Raw genomic sequence first — 24,429 nt, forward strand, 5'->3', positions numbered from 1 at the left:
AACAAACCCAAAACCAGGATATCTGCATATCTTTTGGAACTGTGAACATGAGCACTCAATCTGGCTGTGTTTGGAAAGGACTGTATGAAAAATAATTTCACTTCACATATTTCAAAGTCAATTAAGTAAGCATACTTATTCGAAGTCAGATGATTGTTTTTGATCTAATTATCCATATTGCAATTTTATTTTCATTTTCATATACAAATGTAAAATGAATGAATGCATACTAGTTTTGAATGTTTCTTTTTTTGCTTTCCTTTAAAAAAAAAAAATCTTTTAAAATCGAAAAGCATATTGGTGTAACTAAATCAGATTATACCAAATGTATTCATAGTTTATGCCACCGCACCCTCTTGTTTGATGATAACACAAAATGAAACAATCCCCACCTACTCCCCATGCACCCGGAAAAAAGTCATGGCTGATATTAGACAGGAAAGAAACTATCTTCATTGAATCTGATCATTTCTCGAATGCAACTGAATACAATTTATGGTATTCTGCAGTATGTGTTTCCGCTTCTTCATGAAAAAAAAAATGAATTGTGAAACATCCACACTTTTTCCTTACGTGCATATGTGCTGCACACGCGCGCGTGTGCATGTGTGAAATGTGTGTGTGTGTGTGTGTGTGTGTGTGTGTGTGTGTGTGTGTGTGTGTGTTTCTGTGTCATCGTACATATGTATGTCTCGATTTAGTTTATGAGCATACGCGTTTAATATTACAAGAAAATCTTTGTACAGTGCCCAGAGGGGCGCTGACCGGATGCTATAACAAAAACTGTTATCCAATGATGGAATTTGAAAAAAAAACAACAACACAAATAACAAACAAACAAAAAACAACTATAGACTGTCAACTATGTCCATAAAATAGTACAAGCAAACAAAAACAAACAAACAAACAACAACAGCAAAATCACACACCCCACCCCCCGCCCAAACAACAACAACAACAAACAAACAAACAACAACAACAACAAAAACAACATCAATGGTAAAAGTCTAAAACTGCGATCTATGTGAAGAATACAGTTCTCGGAAAATCTATAGGAAAAGTCTAAATTGTGATCTGTATCAAGAATGCAGAAAACAATACAAAATAACAAAACACACAAAAAAACAACAACCCAACTTTATCAATGGTCTAAGTCTAATCTGTGATCTATGTCCAGAATCAGATGAAAACCCACTGATCTCGGTCAATAAAAAAAAGTGAGATCAAATAGATGCAAGAATACTTATGTACAAAGATACATGTTATTTCGCTTTACACGTTCAGTTCAATCTGGCTCGGTGCGCAAGTGAACATGATAAATGATCACAGATCATCAAAGCTGTACACACATTTCGCGAACTACGGTCTGTGAAAAAAAAAAAAAAAAAAGGAAGAAAAAAGCAGCAAAGTTTTCGGATGGTGCACGCTTTGTACAAACCCTCCACCACGTCTGCTGCGACTGCGAACAATTTTCAACTTTGCATTCTATTACCACAAAGTAGGCACAGCTGTCTTGTAATATTTATGTAGTATAGAAATCTTTATTATATATACATGATTTTCGTTTAATTGATTAATAATCAAAACAGTCTGGTTGTTTTGATTGTTGATTTCAAGTTTAATAAGACGAACCGTCAAATTTCAGTCAAAATAGTTAAGTCCTCGTTTGCATACTCCGATTGTAACACAGTCATTGCAACCTTGACCCCGGGCGGAATGTTTCAGCGTATGTTATCTCAGCACTGATTGGTCTACACGGCCGCTATCTGAGTGGTGATTGGTAGCTCTGGTATCCACGCTGTTCCCTTTGCTCGCTCATACTGGGATACAAACGTTGAGATAGCGAGGAATGAGATCTGCATGTTCAGCGATTCGTGGAAAAAAAAACAAAAACCTTTTGGTGTTGACTGGGTCAAAATGTTCACTGGCTGTTGACAGGGGAGTTGAAATCGTCAATCATTATCCCTCTGTTCTTCGCAAGTCAGTTTCCGCCTTCTGCAGATACTGAAACAAAAATTTCATCGTGCACATTATTGACAGCTATTGTGACAAGCTTTGTGATCATGAGAGACAGGGCGGGTGGAGGGTTGGGGGGCGAGGGTGTGTGTGTGTGGGTGGGGGGGGGGCATTAAAAATGTATATATGCCTTTAAAAAAAATTTTTTTCAGCGCAGTGACGTGATTCAACTTTCGATCTCTCTCTCTCTTTCCAAGAACACTGACTCCTCCTCATACAAACGAAATTACAAGCTAATACATAGATAGATATGTTTCTTTTACTTGTAACACGACAGGTGACCCCCTCCACACACTGCCCCACCAGTCCACTGTTACACGGGGCTTTTGTGTTTCGTTCGCAACACACACACACACACACACACACACACACACACACACACACACACACACACACACACACACACACACACGAAAACACACACACACACACACACACACACACACACACACACACACACACACAGAGGCGCACACACGTACACACACACACACACGCACACACACACACACAGAGGCACACACACATACACACACACACAGAGGCGCACACACGTACACACACACACACACACACACACACAAAACAAACAAAAAACCAGACACAAACACACACACACACATACACGAAAACACACACACACACACACACACACACACACACACACTGACCACTGCTGTCCATCCCGGGTGATGGCGTGACCTTCCAGCAACATCCGCCCGTCAAGGTCACAGGCGTGCTCGTGCTTGACGCGACGCCTCCGGGAGTCCTCCTTGCCCTCTGACCCCGCCGCTGAGTCTGTGGGGAGGAGGATGTACACGTTCACAACATGATGGCCACACATTTTTCCCGATCTCCCAGATCAACATATGTGCAAACCTGCTAGTGCCTGAACCCCCTTCGTGTGTATACGCACGCAGGGAGATCAAATACGCACGTTAAAGATCCTGTAACCCATGTCAGTGTTCGGTGGGTTATGGAGACACGAAAATACCCAGCATGCATGAACCACGACCGAGTCATCGGCAAGTCGATGTTGGTCGTGTAACGGAAAGAAGAAGGTTCAACAAGCAGGCAGGCTGAGAAAGCACACAACCGCTTGTCTTCTTTTTTTCCTTCTTTTTTCAGTGGGGAAAAAAAAAAAAAAAAAAAAATGGTGACGCTACACCGTGGTCACAAGCTTCCCCCCCCCCCCCCCCCCATCCTACCCCCACCCCTCTTCCGCACACAACCAGTTAATCAGTCAGTCGGTCGATCAGTCAATCAGTCAGTCAGTCAGCTCGTCAGTCATTGAAGACGGCAGCATCAGCTGACAGACAACGAACCCACTCAGCGATCAACACGTAAAACAATCAAGCTCACGATGCTGACTTCAACGCCGGTCAAAAAAACGAAACAAACAAAAACAAAAAAAACCAAACAAACAAACAAACAAAAAACAAACCCTCAACAACAAACCGACAAAATAGTAAGCGGGAAAATCCATCATCAATCAATCAGTCAGTCAATCGATCAATCAATCAATCAGTCAGTCAATCGATCAATCAATTAATCAGTCTGTCAATCGATCAATCAATTAATCAGTCAGTCAATCGATCAATCAATCAATCAGTCAGTCAATCGATCAATCAATTAATCAGTCAGTCAATCGATCAATCAATCAATCAGTCAGTCAATCGATCAATCAATCAATCAGTCAGTCAGTCGATCAATCAATCAATCTGTCAGTCGATCAATCAATCAATCAGTCAGTCAATCGATCAATCAATCAATCAGTCAGTCAATCGATCAATCAATCAATCAGTCAGTCAGTCGATCAATCAATCAATCAGTCTGTCAGTCGATCAATCAATTAATCAGTCTGTCAGTCGATCAATCAATCAATCAGTCAGTCAATCGATCAATCAATCAATCAGTCAGTCAATCGATCAATCAATTAATCAGTCTGTCAGTCGCGAAGGCAACCAGTAATAACGGGGAGAGCAACAACTCGAATTTCACACAGAGTGAATCTGTTGTGACAAAAAGTAATACAATACAATACAATACAATACAATACAATACAATACTACCCTTCAACCATACTTTTTCCACTTCCCTACAAACACTTCCTCCACTTCCCTACAAACACTTCCTCCACTACCCTTCAACCATACTTCCTCCACTACCCTTCAACCATACTTTCCTCCACTTCCCTACAAACATACTTCCTCCACTACCCTTCAACCATACTTGCTCCACTACCCTCCAACCATACTTTCCTCCACTACCCTTCAACCATACTTTGCTCCACTTCCCTACAAACATACTTCCTCCACTACCCTTCAACCATACTTCCTCCACTACCCTTCAACCATACTTTCCTCCACTACCCTTCAACCATACTTTCCTCCACTTCCCTACAAACATACTTTCCTCCACTTCCCTACAAACATACTTCTTCCACTTCCCTACAAACATACTTCCTCCACTACCCTTCAACGATACTTTCCTCCACTACCCTTCAACCATACTTTCCTCCACTTCCCTACAAACATACTTCCTCCACTACCCTTCAACCATACTTTCCTCCACTTCCCTACAAACATACTTCTTCCACTTCCCTACAAACATACTTCCTCCACTACCCTTCAACGATACTTTCCTCCACTACCCTTCAACCATACTTTCCTCCACTTCCCTACAAACATACTTCCTCCACTACCCTTCAACCATATTTTCCTCCACTTCCCTACAAACATACTTCCTCCACTACCCTACAAACATACTTCCTCCACTACCCTTCAACCATACTTTCCTCCACTACCCTTCAACCATACTTTCCTCCACTTCCCTACAAACATACTTCCTCCACTACCATTCAACCATACTTGCTCCACTACCCTTCAACCATACTTTCCTTCACTACCCTTCAACCATACTTTCCTCCACTTCCCTACAAACATACTTCTTCCACTTCCCTACAAACATACTTCCTCCACTACCCTTCAACTATACTTCCTCCACTACCCTTCAACCATACTTCCTCCACTACCCTTCAACCATACTTTCCTCCACTTCCCTACAAACATACTTCCTCCACTACCCTTCAACCATAATTCCTCCACTACCCTGCAACCCTGCAACCATACTTCCTCCACTACCCTTCAACCATACTTCCTCCACTACCCTGCAACCATACTTCCTCCACTACCTGCTTCTCCTACAGACCCTTCCAATTACAGACCAATTTCAATCTTATCAATATTGTCAAAACCTTTAGAAAAACACATTAACAAACATATCCTTAATCATTTCAATCACTACAAATTATTTCATCCAAATCAGTCTGGTTTCAGGTCCAAGCACTCCTGTCATACAGCACTCACTAACTTAGTCGAACAATGGCTCACAAATATAAACAATAATGAAATTACTGGTGTTCTCATGGTGGATTTTATGAAGGCATTCGATGTGATAGACCACACTCTTCTTTTGAAAAAACTAAAATTATATGGCTTTTCTGGAAATACACTTGACCTCATATCTTCATTTCTATCAGACAGAAGACAAATTGTATCTATGAATGAATCTCAATCCTCTTTACAGTCTATCTATTACGGAGTTCCTCAGGGTTCAATTCTTGGTCCAATATTGTTTTCTGTTTATATAAATGATTTGCCTCTATTTATTAATGCATTATGTGAGATGTTTGCAGACGATACAACAATACATACAAATCACACTACAATAGACAAAGTGTACTATGCTCTGCAACAAAGCATTAATGATATAGTTAGATGGTCCAATTTAAATCACATGCGTCCCCCCCCCCACACACACACAACTATGTAGCGTTGCTGCTGTACGCCGGCTAACTACACTTATTATCCTCGCCCTAACATCGCTGCTGCTTCTTCACCCCCCCCCCCCCCCCCCCAACTCATCATTTACCACCTCCCTCCCTTACCTTTTAAATGTTAACATTCAAATGTGAAAAAATGTATAAATTGTACAGTTACTAGTATGTGTGACGGGACATTCAACAAAAATTCACTCCACATTGCTGCCGCTGCTGCTGCTGCGTCTACCATAACATGACCATACCCAAGAGTCTTGCTTCCACACTTCCTCCTGCTGCTGCAGTCACTGCTACTACTACTACTACTACTACTGCTACTACTACTACCACCATCACCACCACCATAGCCCCCACCACCACAACCACTACTACTACCACCATCACCACCACCATAGCCCCAACCACCACCACCACAACCACCACCACCACTACTACTACTGTAATCATCACCACAAGTCCTATTCCTCATCTACATCGTCCTATATGGAGTGTTGACCAAGTGTTAACGCTTTCGCTTAGGAAGCGAGAGAATCTGAGTGCACTAGTTCGAATCCCACAGTCGCCAGTATTTTCTCCCCCTCCACTAGACTTTGAGTGGTGGTCTGGATGTTAGTCATTCGGATGAGACGATAAACCGAGGTCGTATGTGCAGCATGCACTTAGCACAGGTTAAAAAATGCCCACGGCAACAAAGGGGATGTCCCTTACAGCAAAATCATTAAAAAAGGGGGGAAAAAAATCCACTTCGATAGGAAAACAAATAAAACTGCAGGCAGTAAAGCAAAAAAAAAGATGGCGCTTTCAGTGTAGCGACGCGCTCTCCCTGGGGAGAGCAGTCCGAATTCCACACAAAGAAACTGGTTGTGACAAAAGAATAATACAAAACAATACGATACATCACAATACAATTGCTGCTGCTGCTACTACTACTACTACTACTCCTGCTGCTGCTGTTACTACTACTACTACTGCTGCTGCTGCTGTTGCTACTGCTGCTGCTGTTACTACTACTACTGCTGCTGCTACTGCTGCTGCTGCTGTTACTACTACTGCTGCTGCTGCTGCTGTTACTACTACTACTGCTGCTGCTGCTACTACTACTACTACTGCTACTGCTGCTGCTGTTACTACTACTACTACTACTGCTGCTGCTGCTGCTGCTGCTGTTACTACTACTACTACTACTACTGCTGCTGCTGTTACTACTACTACTGCTGCTGCTGTTACTACTACTACTACTGCTGCTACTGTTACTACTACTACTACTACTGCTGCTGCTGCTGCTGTTACTACTACTACTGCTGCTGCTACTACTACTACTACTGCTGCTGCTGCTGCTGTTACTACTACTACTACTACTGCTGCTGCTGCTGTTACTACTACTACTACTGCTGCTGCTGCTGCAAAAGCCCTACCAGCTGTACTGGTGTCGTCGTCTGCCAGTTTGACGCAGAGTCCCTGGTTGGGAATGCCCCGGGTGACGTCCCCTTCGTCGTACAGACTGCAGAAAAAGCCCTCAGGACACAGCAGCGGGTCTGCATCAGAGTCCACCGGTGTCGTGCTGCACGGCTCCGCTGTACGTCACACAATATGATGATGATGATAATGATGACGATGATTACGATTATGATAACAATATCATCATCATCATCATCATCCCCATCCCCATCGTCATCCTCATCGTCATCATCATCACCATCATCATCACCACCATCATAACTACCACCATCATTATCGTCGTCGTCATCATCACCATCATCATCACCACCACCACCACCACCCTCCTCCTCCTCCACAACCTCATCGTCATCATCCTTATCGTCATTGTCGTCGTCAACATCATCATCATAATCACCACCATCGTCCTCCTCCTCCTCAACCTCATCGTCATTGTCGTCGTCGTCATCATCATCATCACCACCACCACAACCACCACCACCACCATCATCATCGTCATCATCACCACCACACCACCACCACCACCACCATCATCGTCGTCATTATCATCATCACCATTACCATCATCATTATCATTATAGAACCCATTAATATGTTTTCATTGTCAACAGCTAAATATTTTCGTGTGTATGTTCTTGTAAAGAAACAACAAACAACAGCAAGATCAATGATGATGATGATGGTGATGATGATGATTATAATAATAAAGATGATGATGATGATGATATTGATAATAGTAATTGACAGTCTTGCTTTATGTCTAGCCGACCACACAGGACCTTAATCAGAACTTTCTTTTACTACTACTACTGCTGCTGCTGCTGCTGCTGCTGATACTGTAATATTAGTAACAACAAAACAACTACGACAACAATACTGAAACAATTACACTTCATTAAAAAAAAAGGAACGATGTGGAAATCAGGGTTGTATGTTGGATCACCAGCTGTTGTTGACAGACTTTTGAGATGTTCATGATTATCAAGATTAACCATCAAAGAAAAGCGTGTTTATGGCACAGTATACTGAATGTTGAAATGATATATGTATTTTGATATACAGCTTTTAAGCGCGTTTGCACCAACGTAAATAGTGCAGATGGAACACACACACACACACACACACACACACACTCTCTCTCTCTCTCTCTCTCTCTCTCTCTCTCACACACACACTCTCTCTCTCACACACACACACACACACACACACGCACGCACACTTTTGTTATTCATGAATATTGTTAGGGAGTGCACTGAATGTGGCATCGTTTCTCAGCTACAATAACCATTCCAGCAGCTATACGCGCACTCCAAACAAAAGAAAACAAGAGGCAAAGCCTTCAAGACTCACTTGTGCTTCATGCTTTATCCTGTAAAGGAATCATTAGGACGTTAAAAAAAAAAGAAGAGATTTTTAAAATGGTTGAAAACTGCTCTGTATTAAATATGATGGATAAGCTTGGGAGAAGAAAAAAGAAAAGAAAAGAAAAAAAATATAATGTTTAAGATGAGAAAGATCAGTTTAAAGCAAATTAAGTCCCCTAGCATTAATTACAGAGTAATTTCCCTTTTTTACTATCTGCACCAAAACGTTTGCAAAATAAATAAAACTTCCATGCTTAGCAAAGAAGTTCCTGTTTGAACAAAAAATGATAATAATGACTGCCCTTGTTGTTGGGTCAGAATATCAGATCAAAGTGCCAAGTTTAGAGAATACAAAAAATATAAATATAACAGTAAATGCAGTTTGCATATAATTAGGCTTCATTTTTGCGTGCCCATCCCAGAGGTGCAATATTGTTTTAAACAAGATGACTGGAAAGAACTGAATTTTTCCTACTTTTATGCCTAATCTGGTGTCAACTGACAAAGTATTTGCAGAGAAAATGTCAATGTTAAAGTTTACCACGGACACACACACACACACACACACACACACACACACGACAACTTAACACCGGGTTAAAACATAGACTCACTTTGTTTACACAAGTGAGTCAAAAAGCACAAACATAACAGTACAGTAATCAAGAACATCCCAACAATAACCAAAAAAAAAAAAACCAACCAAACAAACAAACAAAAAAACAAAACAAAAAAACATGTGCAGAAACAATACGCACACTCCAAGAAAAATCAACAAACATCCAAAATAGGGCCCACAACGACAACAACAAAAACATCATTGACGACAACAACAACAACATCATCAACGACAACAACAACAACATCAACGACGACGACAACAACAACAACAACAACAACAACATCAACGACGACGACGACAACAACATCAACGACGACAACAACAACAACGACAACAACAACATCAACGACGACGACAACAACAACAACGACAACAACAACATCAACGACGACGACAACAACAACAACAACGACAACAGCAACATCAACGACAACAACAACAAGAACAACATCAACGACGACGACGACAACAACAACAACGACAACAGCAACATAAACGACGACGACAACAACAACAACAACGACAACAACAACAACAACAACAGCGCAGGTCTGCGCATCAGAATACGAACACGATACCTAGCAAGCAGCCCACAGACTCCAAAGACAACGACAAGAACACACAGTTCCTCGCCAATGATACTAAACATGTCCTATCGCTCTCCTCACAGGGAGTCCCAAAGGCACTGGAGGAAACTCACCATTGCAGAATGCGTGTGTGTATGTAAGATAATAACAACATCCTTCCACACGTTTCGTTTCGCGAGACAAGAGCATGATGCGGCCGCGGATTGCAGCCAAAAAGCTCCATATCAGCTTGCAGCGGGGTAAATAAAACGTGGTAAAGTGATTATGTACATACAGACCCTGCATGTCCGCGATCCACGGCTGTGTGAAACAAGAGAGACTGGAGCCACAGGCTACTTCAGTTTCCAGTGGGACGAAAAAGCTTAGGGCTACAACTACAAGATTGTGTTTGGGTTGTTTTCATAGCAGCAGGGAATGATGAAATGATGTGGCATTCCTTCTGTATGTATGTATGTGTGTGCTTCTCTGTCTGTCTGTCTCAGAAGTATGGCCCACTTTGTAAATTATCCGCCGAGCCGGACAGCATTGTGCAAGTCAGCAATTTTCATTTATTTATGAAGCAGAAGGCTGTTTAAAAGTACCTTGACTTATACATGTTTAAAATAGTGTTTTTTTGTGTGTTTTTTTTCCTTCAAAGTTTTTGATATCTTATAAGTTATATTTTCGTATTCTTAAACTGCAGCTTTCAAAGGTCAAGTTCTGAATGTCTGTTTGTATGTCTGTCTGTGTGTCTGTCTGTGTGACTGTGTCTGTGTCTGTCTCTGCGTCTGTTTGTCTCTCTCGCATTGAAAGAATCATGTCTCTGTCTATATATGTATATCTGTACGCCCCCCCCCCCCCCCCCCCCCACGCCCTCACTCTCTCCCTCGTGTTGAAAGAATCATCTGTCTCTCTCGCGCGCTGAAAGAATCATGTCTGTCTGTCTGTCCGCCCACATCTCCCTCCCTCACCCTCCCCACCCTCTCTATCTCTCTCTCTCTCTATCGCGTCGAAAGAATCTTGCTTGAGTGTTTTCCATTAGTCTCTCGGGAGTAAACAGGAACCAACGTCACCTGTAATCTAACAGTGATACATGGCCACGAACCTGATACACTGGCTCCGCATCTTGCGGTACCTGGGCGTTGTACGTCACCGACATCAAAACTTCGTGGCTCCGTTTTTCCACCGTATGTTTGGCTCCGTCGGCCATTTAGCGGTTCTTCATATTTCATCCCCAATCCCGACTTCCCAAAAGCCCTCTTGGCATAGAGAGTGGTGATGTGGCTTGGGCGAGACACTCTCCACTATAATCTAATTCTAGCCCATACACACACTCGGGACAGTTAATTGTTAGGATGGTCATTGTCCGGCTCGACTACCTATCGTATGGACGTTTCATATCAAAATGTTCAGTGTGTGTTTGTTTAGTATCATATCCTTTCAGAGCATCTGAATGTTTCAGCTGCACTTCATTTTATGTTATTAGTTTTATCCCCTTTTATTGAAATGTGACCAAGTGCTATGCTTGCTCCAATGTTTGCCTCACGCACAAGCTGTATTAGCAGACGACAGTTTTCCCTCCTAACCCGCGCACAGGATTGTGTGACGTCACTCCGCTTACATCATTTTGTCCTCGCCAGACCACGCGTCCTTGTGTTATATGCTTCTGAGATTCTTTCGTTAAGCAATGATTTTATTATCAATTGGATGGAGGAACGAACCACACGGCTCTATCATATCGGTTGTTTTATTAGAATCAAAAACCAAAAGTAAGCACAGAGCATAAAACATATCTTTCTGCTAACCAGATGTATATGTATATGCACTTATCAAAATTTCGTTGCAGCAGCAACAAGCTATATGTACCAATTAAAGTTGATAGTTGTCATATTATATGTACTACGAAATGAAAAGCCATGCCCACAATGAAATATGTCAATGGTTGGAGATGGTATTAGTTTCATCAGGAAATGTTCTCCTTACAGTAGGCGTAACATACGACAGAACTGATTCCCTAACGCTCACTTAAAAAATTTTTTTTTGACTGTTGTATTCGAGGTCATGAATACTTATACTTTCAATTTTGAAAAATATCAGTTGTCAAACACCATTAGAAACACAATAACTTTAACATTACGAAAAATTTGTTTCCAAACCAGCTTCATAGTACCACATTCTAAGATTATACCGATGTAAGAGGTGGTTTTATCATAACCTTCTCCATAATATTCTGAGGCAACTTCATATCCATATGAACCTCGATATTGCTTTGAACGTGAAAATGCATTTTCAGAAATGATTAAAAGAGCAGAGTCACATTACTTAACCAGTAGAGTGCCTATAAGACGTCAGCTGATGTCCTACAAAAAGTATTGCTATAGTTCCTATAAGACGTCCACTGACATCCTGCATATGTTCCGATTTTTCCTTCATTAGAGTTTGGTTCAGTTCACACATAAACAGACTCTGAACACTTAGTTTGATGTGTCTGGATTATAAAAATACTATTTAAATGAACTTACCTCTTTCTACTCGATAATAATTTGCTAACTGACCACATGATACGCGCGTGGAAAAGGGGGTTGCATCATGTGTAAAGAAATGCATTGAAAACTGTGTCCAGTAAAGCAAATAGTGACGGTCAGCAGATTACACAATTCTGAAAGCTCTGCTTGTGATTATGGAGACAGCTTTCGGGATTGAGAAGGATCTCTCTTGTCTGATGATTGGTTTGAAAACGAAGGTGATTGACAATGACAGTTAAAAAACTAACAGCCCATTTTTATGGTAATTCAGTCCGTCCATCCAATCAGACAGCGCTTTTGAACAACTGGCTATGACTGACAGAATACGTACAGCCAGTGTTGGAAGAAGAGAAGGAGAGAGAGAGGAGTGATGTAAGACGACAGGTCGAATGCCAGCCAGAGGTCATCAAGGGGGCGTGGCTTTTGGGAAGCGTGTCCTCACATTTCAAAGCAGACAGAAGGCAATCAACAACCGCCAATGCCCCACGATTTTCACGGAACGCAGTGCTGAACCTGCACTGGCCGTGAAACACGTGCTTCTTGTTTTTTAACGCTTTGTTTTCGCTGAATCAGAGGGATGACTTGTTTGAAGAGGTGGCAAGCCGGATGCACAGCAGACACTTTAATCGGCCCACGTGCAATTTGAAAGGAGTGAATGTCATCAAAGAACTTCAGCCTCTCACTTGCAAACGTTCTTTGCTGTCAAAAATCTTGCCAGTTCAGTTTCTGGGACTGTGATTGACCTTTTACATTGACTTTACTCACTTTTGTCATTATTGGCACAGTGATTTACTTACATGTCTGCAAGAGCTGTGATTTGTTTTCATAAACTTTTTCCCTGTTTTAATTTCTTCTACAGGTATAATCTGACAATAGGCTTGCTATTTCTAGCTGTATTTTGTTTCTTTTCTTTATGGATGCCATTATGTAGAGTTTGAAATAGACTTTTTTGTTGCACAAAAAATATTATCTTGAGTTTACATGCCTGAACAGTTACCTACAATCAACCTAATTGGGGAAAAAAAAGCCCAGAAGCAGAATCTACACTCATTTTCCAAAAGCAAAAACGTTTACTTTCTTTCTGTATCGCCCACAGCTTTTGTGCTAGAATTTTTTTGTGATTTATTACCCCCGAATCCTCAAAATTCCCTGGCAAGGGGAGAGCACTTTTTTAAAATTTATTTATTTATTTTTTATTTTTTTACAAAATTCTCTGGCACTGAACTGGTTAATGGAGCATGCTTTAATTGTCGACCCACCTCACAATTATTCGACATGCGAGTGCCGTTGACAATTTGTTTATTAGTTGTTTTTCATTTTTATTGTGTCATTAGATTTGTTTGTAATCTTCCACACCCAAAAAGGGGCGAAAGGAAATCTAGTCTTGAATCTTGGAATAACCTGGTCACCAGACAAGGGATTAACTAGTACAGGAAGTGTAATTATTTTGGTGTTGCACGCCAGATGATGGAAACAAAAATTTGGGCAGTACTTTTAAAAAGGGCTTGTTGCTTCTCCCTACAATCTGTACCTACTCACCTATCCACTGCCGCTCCCTTCATTTTCTCTACTTGCTTGTCTTCTTCTTCATATGGGCTAAAGTGAGACACACAGAGAGGAAGAAAGAGAGACAGACAGACTGACTGATAGAGTGACATTGAGACAGAGAAAGAGACAGAGAGAAGGAGAGAAAGAGAAAGACAGACAGACAGACAAGCAGACAGACGGACAGACCAACAGAAACAGACAGAAAACACACGCACACGCACAGACTAACATGCACAGATAGACAGCAACAGGCAGAAAACAGCAGCAGGAAATCCAACCCAGATTACAATCAGAAGCCACATTCCTGACTGAGAGAGAGAGAGAGAGAGAGAGAAACGGATATGACGTGCCGGAAATTGGATTAAAGGGCCGCCTACCTTCGTCAGCTTCATCCGGGCCTGTGACGAGCCAAGACAGCCCTGAAAAAGTTGTAAAAATAAATCACGTCAGACAGACAGCACTGCTATGACTGACTGCAAGCACTGAAAGAATGCATGTTTCATCTGATCGGTAGTGGGTCGACGTGTGTGAATGCGTGCTAACGTTAGGAATACATTGCTTAAAGTGTAAGGATTTCGAACATGTACTGCTGCTGTAAAAATGATCCATTTATCATCATTACGACCACCACTACCACCACCACCATCATCATCATCATCGTCATCGCCACTCGTCCAGTATCACATAATGTGAGAGGACATAAAATGAAAATATCATCATCACCATCATCATCATCATCATTATTACAATCATCATCGTCACTGCCGCTGACGTTACGATTACAGCTGTTGTCGCTTCTACGCCCGTTGCTGCTGTTACTACTTCCACTACTACTATTGCTGCTGCTGTTGCTGTTGTTGTTGCTTCCACTACTACTACTACTGCTGCTGCTGCTGCGACAACTACTAATACTACTACTATAACTACAACCGTTAGTTCACAACTTACTTCTGCATACGCCTTTTTTCACAGACAGAATGAAAACGTTTCACAAACCCGACCAGATAACATACCTTGACATTTCCCAAAACATAACATTTGAGGAGTCAGGCTTGCTGCTGGCAGATAGACAGGCAGACGGACAGATGAACAGACAAAGCAAACAAGCAGACAGACACACAGACAGACAGACAAACAGACAGACAGATAGACCAGACAGACACTTTTTGCGTACCTGAACTGAGTCTTCTCCGAGGTTCTCGAAGCCAATCCAGAACTGCAAAAAGATCGCAAACATCCGAAAATATACAAGGGAATAAAGAAAAAGGAATAAGAACAAAACAAAACAAACAAACAAAACCCGCACATGTGCGCGCACGCACGCACCTACACATACATGCGCCCACACGCGTGCATACACACATACCCACACTTATACATGCAAACATCCACACACACGCTGACACGTACAAATGCACACACATGTGCGCGCGCGCACGCACGCACTCACGCACCACACACACACACACACAGATACCCGGCACACCACTACCTCACTCACTCACACACTGACGACAATAATCGCTTTGTAATGTAGTCATATCGTTATCATTATTATTATCCATAAGTAGTAGTAGTAATAGTAGTAGTTGTTGTTGTAGTAGCAGTGCATTCACAGCGCTTATCTTCAGTCAGATACCAAGACTCTAAGAGCTTTACAAACACAGTCACTTACACAAAGGGCTGCCTACCTGGGTAAAACCGACAGACAGCTGCCTTTAAACGCTCATCATTCGTTTCCTGTGTCAGGCTTCAGTCACAGTCACGCGCACACATACATATATATATATACCACCAACTGTAGTTCAAGACAGGAGTGAGCAGAGATCGCCCTCAATCCTTCCAACAAGTGGGCCTACGAATCTTCCGACACTGATGACTTTGATGCGAAACTCACCCTTGATTTAACTTTGATGCGAAACTCACCCTTGATTTAACTTTGATGCGAAACTAACCCTTGATTTAACTTTGATGCGAAACTCACCCTTGATTTAACTTTGGATGCGGCTGTCAGTTTTTCCTGACATCAGTCTCCAACAATGAAACTCAATAGCAAATGATAAAATGATGTTAACTTATTTTTTCCACATGCCTTGATTCAGTAAATGAAAAGTTGTATGCTTTTTCTTGTATGGGTGATTCATTCCATAATTGCTATTGATTACAATGATATAGTTATGGAATGCTGGGTATTGGTCTTGGTTATGACTTCCATATGTTATTGTTAATGTTGACTGTATTCAGATTAAAAAAAATCTTTCTTTCTTTTTTTTCTTTTTTTTTTCTTTTTTTCTTTTCCATCTATTCTGAATTGTCATATTAAATTTATGTACAAAATAAAACGGTGGTCGACCCAAGAAAGTCCGGGAAAACACGGAAAAAAAACCAACAACAAAAAAACAAAAAAACTTTGAAGTGAAATTCGAAATCAACGCATCCAGGGCACATGAAGCATTTGAATCAGAAACAACTTCTGTATTCTGGAGGTGATCGTGGAAGAAGACAATGAAAATGACTATGTTGCTGAAGAGAGATCCATACTTTCAGATCGGGAACTTCATGGCCCGCAATAAGGGCTGTATTCTTCGTTTCATTTGTATGATATATCGTCAGTCGTGTCCGACGGGCGCAATAACCGAGTGGTTAAAGCGTTGGACTGTCAATCTGAGGGTCCCGGGTTCGAATCACGGTGACGGCGCCTGGTGGGTAAAGGATGGAGATTTTTACGATCTCCCAGGTCAACACATGTGCAGACCTGCTAGTGCCTGAACCCCCTTCGTGTGTATATGCAAGCAGAAGATCAAATACGCACGTTAAAGATCCTGTAATCCATGTCAGCGTTCCGTGGGTTATGGAAACAAGAACATACCCAGCATGCACACCCCCGAAAAAGGAGTATGGCTGCCTACATGGCGGGGTAAAAACGGTCATACACGTAAAAGCCCACTCGTGTGCATACGAGTGAACGCAGAAGAAGAAGAAGAAGTCAGTCGTGTCCGACTGTGACCATCAGAACAGCAGAGGAGCTAGCTAATGTCCCGACCATCAAGAGTGTCTTGCCCAGGTTAACCAGCACTCTCTCGGCCAAGAGGGTTTTAGGACAGTCAGCGTTGGGATGGTTCCCAAAGACCAACTAGCCCCCAAGGCTGTAGCACTAAGAACCAGTGAAATTTTGCCTCCTAGTTTGAGAGTCATAGTCCTTCACAAAGGACTAAGCTGTAAATGATTTTCCATTGCACTGGAGAAACCATTGATAATACAGCTCTCACTTTGCAGTTGGCCAAACTGTAAACTTATGTCAATATGTGATATCAAGCTCATACATACTGGCCGCATTCGTTTCATTCAAAACACTGTCAAAGACACAGCTGCGAAGTGAATACAATGATCCCCAACAGCGTGTTATCAGTCTTCACCAGAATGAGTATTGATATGGATACTTTTATAGTGAATGATATGGATACTTACATAGCGCCTGTCCTCGGTCGGAAATCAAGCTCTAAGCGCTTTACAAACACAGGGGTCATTTGCACAACAGGCTACCTACCTGGGTAGAGCCGACAGACGGCTGCCATTGGGCGCTTATCATTCGTTTCCTGTGTCTTTCAATTAGATTTCAGGCACGCACATATACACACTCAGACAGACATGCAACATTTAACGTGTATGATCTTTTCGCTTATTTACCCCGCTGTGTAGGCAGCCATACTCCGTTTTCGGGGGTGTGCATGCTTGGTATGTTCTTGTTTCCCATAACCCACCGAACGCTAACATGAATTACTGGATCTTTAACGTGCGTATTTGATCTTTTGCGTGCGTATACACACGAGGGCGGTTCAGGCACTAGTAGGTCTGCATATATGTTGACCTGAGAGATAGGAAAAATCCCCACCCTTTTACCCACCAGGCGCCGATACCGAGAATCGAACCCGGGACCCTCAGATTGAAAGTCCAATGCTTCAACCACACAGCCATTGCGCCGACATGGCCAGCAATAAGGGCAGCATTCTTCGATTCATTTAAAACACTGCCAAAGACACAGTTTTGAGGTGAATGCAATGATCCCCGACTGCGGTGTCTCAGTCTTCATGTTTTTACATCAGAGTGTGTATTCACCTCTGGGCAGGAAGCTGGCCACGATCTAAAAATCACTCCAAAAAATGACATGGGTTAAGGATCATGCTTACTCCACCCACTATGGGTTTTTTTAATTTTTTTTATTTTTGAAAGGACCCTTCAGACATTTTTTTCCCCAATTTCTTTATGCCACCATTATATATTTCTGATAGGGTTGATGAGGTCGAAACCCCCATTCTCTTGTTGAGTCATCAGCCTCTGGCGGTAACTACTTAGCTATGACGGCGGGCATTATTTTTACCTATTTTATTTTATTTCATTTCACCTTATCTTATCTTTTTTTTCCGTTCTGACTCATGACATTACAAACGTACATGCAGGTGCCGCCAATTCGGGAAGACACGTGTAGATGCATCCGTTGTAACAGCATTTCCGCGTCCCCGATTCCCCACATTCTCGATCGGAAGAACACGTCTGCGCATGACAGGACCCATCCGGAAGCGAGGCGGGCACAGGGGGGCACAACTCGGTGGGTTGTTCCGCTGCCTGGTCTCCCTGGGGCTTGTCGTAGACGCTGACGTCATCATAGAATATCTGGAAGAGAAGGGGGAGATATATGATTAAAGACATCTGTTTATTTCGAGAGTATAATCATGTCTCAGAGACGTTGAGTTTGTCGTAAACGTTGCCGTGTTATCATACGATATCTGGAGGAGAAGGAAGAAAATGGGAAAAGCTATATGAATAAAGACATCTGTCTATTTCGTGAGTATAATTATGTTTCAGAGACTTTGAGCTAGTCGTAAACGTTGACGTCATCATAGAATATGTGGAAGAGAAGTTGGAAAAAGGGCGGCAAGCTATATTGATATAGAGAATGGGCAAGCTATGTAAATAAAGACATCGGTTTATTTCGTGAGCATAATTATATTTAAGAGACTTTGAGCTTGTAAATGTTGACGTCATCATATGATATCTAGAAGAGGTGGGAAAAGGGCATGCCATATAAATAAAGACATATGTTAATTTCGTAAGTATAATTATGGCTCAGAGCTTGTTGCAAACGTTGACGTCATCACAGACTGTTTCTATGAGAAAGGAAAAAATGGGCAAGCTATATAAATGAAGACATCTGTTTATTTCGCCGGCATATGTTTCATCAAAATGTACGTTTCGTGTCGTTTGCAATTAAGCCATACCACCACTTCAATATAATTATTGCATTGTGTGTATGTCGATAGGAGTTGCGTTGTAAGGAAATTTACTGCAATATTGCACAGTATAGTATGGTATTATTCTGCATTGCATTACACTATATTGTATTTATGCTGCAGTGTATCATGATCTGATAGTTTTTCAGATCTCTGTCTGTCTGTCTGTCTGGCTGTGAAACTGCATGTTTGGTACATATCTGCTATGCATATGTGTGTGTATGTGTGAACGTGTGTCTGCTTTTTTTTATAATCTATTTTATTTATTTATTTATCTATTTATTTATTTTATTTTCATTATTATCATTATTTATTTATTTTTAATTATATTATTTTTTTTTAAAGTTTATTTCATTTTATTTATTTATTTTATTTATTTATTTATTCTTTTATTATTATTATTATTATTATTTATTATTTTTATTTATTATTTTTTTTATTTATCTTTTTCTCAAGGCCTGACAAGCGCGTTGGGTTACGCTGCTGGTCAGGCATCTGCTTGGCATTTGTGGTGTAGCGTATATGGATTTGTCCGAACGCAGTGACGCCTCCTTGAGCTACTGAAACTGAAACTGTCTGGCTGGCTGTCTGTCTGGCTCTCTCTCTCTCTCTCTGAGTGACTGAATGCCGAATGCGTTTCTATATGTGAGTGTGTGGAAGGATATGGAGGAGGGGGCGAAAATACTAGTGTATGTACGTGTTTTTTTGTGTGTGAGTGTGTTTTTGTGTTGGCGACGGAGCGCACTGATGTGTGTGTATGCATGCATGCAATATGCACACGGTTATTTAGTCAACATCAGTGAGAAAAGAGGACACTTGAACGCACTACACAACATCAAGGTGGAACGTGAGCTGCAGGGCGTTTGTTCAGGATACACAGATCTACCACCATAAAACAGTTTATCGGCACGAGTTTTCTCTCATAAACCACAATGACGAGAGAGAGAGAGAGAGAGAGAATCAGCAGTGTCTTTTCACTGGCACATGCTCTGCTACAGCGCAAGTATCTTTTTACCAGAAATATCTCTCTGCCGGCATTTACACGACCCGATTTCTCGAACAAACATCGTGTGACTGGACTTTACGACTCCAGACCTAGGTCATGTATTTGCAGGCGACGAGTTTCATCTCTGCTCCTATAGTGTGTCTGGTTTAATTTGGTTGCCTTACACACACACACACACACACACACACACACACACACATATATATATATATATATATATATATATATATCGTTCTTCTTGCAAAGAGACAAACCGAGAAGGTTATCTCAAAGACGATCCGATTGGACAGAATGAAAATTTAGTGCTGGCAAGCAGGCTGCCAAGTGAACTGGGAAGGGGAGCCACCATAATCCTCTTGAATTCTCTCCCTCCCCTCCCCCCACCCTATCCCCCTTCCTCTTTTTTTTCAGTGATGGAGAGAAGCGGAGTATGGGAAAAGTAGGGGCGTGTACAGATCAAGGAGTGAGCAAGAGAGACAGAGACAGAGGCACACACACACACACACACACACACACACACACACACACACACACGCACGCACGCACGCACACACACACACACACACACACACACACACACACACACACGCACACACACACACACACACACACACACACACACAGACACACACACACACATGAAATGAGAGAATAAGAGAGAGAGAGAGAGAGAGAGAGAGAGAGAGAGAGAGAGATGAGGCGTAAAACCACAGCAAACAGTTATCATTGATGCGTGCGTCTTTTAACCAGCATAGTCTTGGAGCATGCTGACCAAGTGTTTTATTTTTTTCATTATAAAGATATTTCTATCCGTACTTTTTTTTTCTTTTTTTTTTTTTCTGTGTACATGAACAAAGTACCTAGCGATACACTGAGAAAAAACAACAACGTTGTTATCAGAACTATCTTTTTTGCCGGTATCCACCCAACCACCCCCCCACCCCACACTCTCCCTGCAAACAAACTAATGTAATCGGACTGACTCGTCCTAAAACTTGGGGTCGTGTGTTTTGTCCGGTGTAGCACTTAGCTGCCCCTGTTTGGTGAGGGGTGGGAGGGAGGTACCTCACTCCACTGATACTTCCCGTTGTGGACTTCTCGTCTGTGTGTGTGTGTGTGTGTGTGTGTGTGTGTGTGTGTCTGTGTGTGTGTGTGTGTGTGTGTGTGTGTCTGTCTGTCTGTCTGTCTGTGTCTGTGTGTCAGTGTCTGTGTGTGTGTCAGTGTCTGTGTGTCTGTGTCTGTGTCTCTGTGTGTCTGTGTCTGTGTTTACTTGTTTACGTGAAGACATTGGAACCTTATTCAGAGAATAGGTGCTATATAAATTCACAGCAGCAGCAGCAGCAGCAGTAGTACTAGTAATAGTAGTGGAAGCCAAATCATAACAGTAATAGTAGTAGCAGCAGTATAACGACATTAGTAGCAGTTGTCGTAAGAAAGTCAGAACTTACCCCTCTCACTAGTTGTTTCTTTTTTCTTTTTTTTTGGTTTCGTTTTCTTGTTGCTGCTTTTTGTGGGGGTTTTTTCTTTTGTTTGTTTTGTTGGTTTTTTTTTTACCCTTCTCTTCAAGGATATGGGGGTCTTTCTAGACTGGCTTGAAAATATCCACGGGGGTAACTTTAGCCCAGTTAGAATCAATTCAGGATACAGGCTGTCAAAGTAACCCCCGCCCCCCAAACCCCACCTCCCCCCTACGCTAACCCAGATAGCTTGCACGCACAATCCAAAAAACAACAACATGATTCTCAGTGAGGTGGCGGCCCTCTAATGAGGGTTAGAACTTGATTTAACCCGTAGAAAGGGAGTAATGTTCAACCAGGAAGGGTCGATCTTGGCTAGACACAGAAAATACTGGGGGCGTTGGGGTGGGGAGGCGCGGGGGAGGGGGACGGGGGACTGGGAGTTATTGGAGGCTAGCCCAGTACTACCCGCCCGGGTACAACCCAGTACTAGGGGGAGCAATTTCGCGCTGAAACACCGGTGCCGACATTTATCTCTGTCTGGTGTTTATATTTGCATTTGTTCTTGTTGCGTAGGGGAAAGGAGGAAGGTTATCCTGAGGACGATCCGGTTATGTGTGATATGCTGTTGGCATGATGGGGGAAATACATAAAGGGGATTGGGTGGTGGTGGTGGTGGGGGGGGTCCTTCTTGAATTCTCTTCTCTTTTGTATGGAAAAGAATGTGAGGGAGTGGCCAAGGTGCAGAGAGAGAGAGAGAGAGAGAGAGACGGACAGGCAGACAGGCAGACAGAGACAGATAGACAAGGACACACAGACAGACAGACAGAGCGAGAGAGAGAGAGGGACGGACAGGCAGACAGACAGACAGAGACAGATAAACAGAGACATAAAGAGACAGACAGACAAAGACAGACAGGGAGACAGAGACACACAGACAGAGAGAGAGAGAGAGAGAGAGACGGACAGGCAGACAGACAGAGACAGAGACAGAAAGAGACAGACAGACAAAGACAGACAGGGAGACAGAGACACACAGACAGAGAGAGAGAGAGAGAGAGAGAGAGAGAGAGAGAGACGGACAGGCAGGCAGACAGACAGAGACAGAGAGACAGAGACATAAAGAGACAGATAGACAAAGACAGACAGACAGAGAGGGAGAGAGACAGAGACAGACAGACAGAGACATCGAAATACACAGAGACATCGAACTACACTGATTTGTGTGTGCACATTTGTTTTACATATCATGTGCATTAGAAATATGAAACAAGAGAGGCAAGGCTTTCAAGACCCATGAGTTATACTCATTTAGTCAAACGTGACTCACGAGTTATGCTGATGTAATTAAACGTGAGAAATGTGAGAAAAAAAAGGCACACCATAACTGCAAAGAATATAATTTTGCAATGCAATGGACATTTTTTTTTTATCGCACACTGTTATATGCTTTACCTTATTCCGTCTTAACTTGACCTTAAGAATGTTTATATCGTGGCCATCACTAACAATACCAAGTTTGGTAAAAATGGTAAAAACTGGACAAAATAACGAAACTCTAGTGCTCTACATTTTCCCCCATTATGCCATGTTGTGACCTTCAACTGTGGCCTATGCAGTGTGACGAATCACTGTTCCGAGCACCGGTGAGGAAGATTGTGCGCAAGATCTGCCCCCGAAAACGGAGTATGGCTGCCTACATGGCGGGATAAAAAAAACCGGTCATACACGTAAAAGCCTACTCGTGTACATTGCCAATGAACGTGATAGTTGCAGCCCACGAACGAAGAGGCCGGAAAAAGAAGTACGCAAGATATGATCATCATGTTTTTTAAAGCCGCAATCGTTTCCAATCATTATGTGCCATGTTGTGACTTTGAGACTTTGACCTTTGACCTCTGACCTTGAACTTCATCCCAGGGAGACCACACTCTCCCCACAGCCACCATAGCACACGTTTGGTGAAAATGGGATGAAAGACATTAGCTCTGTTGGACCTTTATTTTTCTTCTCTCTCTTTTGCCAGATAATGACATTGACCTTTGACTTGCTGAACACGGCATCACCATAATAATGATTCAGTTTCAGTTTCTCAATGAGGCGTCACTGCGTTCGGACAAATCCATATACGCTACACCATATCTGCATGGCAGATGTCTGAGCATTAGTACAACCCAACACGCTTCGCCAGACCTTGAATGCATGCTCGTGTGTATCGCAGAGGATTTCTTCTCCATACTTTCGCCGGAGGACAACCTTTTTGTTGCCGTGGGTTCTTTTTCAGTCGGCGCCAAGTGTGTGTGTGCTGCAGACGGGACCTCGGTTTATCGTCTCATCCAAACGACTAGACACTCAGTTTGATTTTAGCAGTTGAAATTTGGGAGAAAGTGCGAGAGCGGGATTCGAACCCAGACCATCACGGACAATGTACTCGTGGCAGATGAGCGTCGTCTTAACCATTCCGCTCCCACCTTCCTCCCACCGTGATGGGAATGACTGGTGTGTGCGTTTTAGACAGTGTGTGTAGTGTACGTTTATTTATTTATTTATTTATTTATTTTTTCTCAAGGCCTGACAAAGCGCGTTGGGTTACACTGCTGGTCAGGCATCTGCTTGGCAGATGTGGTGTAGCGTATATGGATTTGTCCGAACGCAGTGACGCCTCCTTGAGCTACTGAAACTGAAACTGAAACTGTGCTGATGTATGCGTGAGAGTGTTCTCGCGTGTTTGTGTTCCG

General features: G+C 42.3%; 1 protein-coding gene across 1 annotated transcript in view; it reads right to left on the bottom strand.

Moving 5' to 3' along the window:
- Positions 1-1,863: 1,863 nt before the first annotated feature.
- LOC143287232 (uncharacterized) overlaps positions 1,864-24,429 on the bottom strand; it is a 61,088-nt gene continuing 38,522 nt past the window's right edge. The window contains exons 3-8 of the mRNA XM_076595177.1: positions 18,392-18,611; positions 15,115-15,156; positions 14,318-14,359; positions 7,273-7,431; positions 2,688-2,814; positions 1,864-2,004 (exon numbers count right to left, since the gene is read on the bottom strand). Coding sequence (XP_076451292.1) covers positions 1,953-2,004; positions 2,688-2,814; positions 7,273-7,431; positions 14,318-14,359; positions 15,115-15,156; positions 18,392-18,611 — 642 coding nt within the window. The 3' untranslated portion in view covers positions 1,864-1,952. The remainder of the gene's footprint in view (positions 2,005-2,687; positions 2,815-7,272; positions 7,432-14,317; positions 14,360-15,114; positions 15,157-18,391; positions 18,612-24,429) is intronic.

Source organism: Babylonia areolata, chromosome 11, assembly GCF_041734735.1.
Source record: "Babylonia areolata isolate BAREFJ2019XMU chromosome 11, ASM4173473v1, whole genome shotgun sequence".
Classification (NCBI taxonomy): domain Eukaryota; kingdom Metazoa; phylum Mollusca; class Gastropoda; order Neogastropoda; family Buccinidae; genus Babylonia; species Babylonia areolata.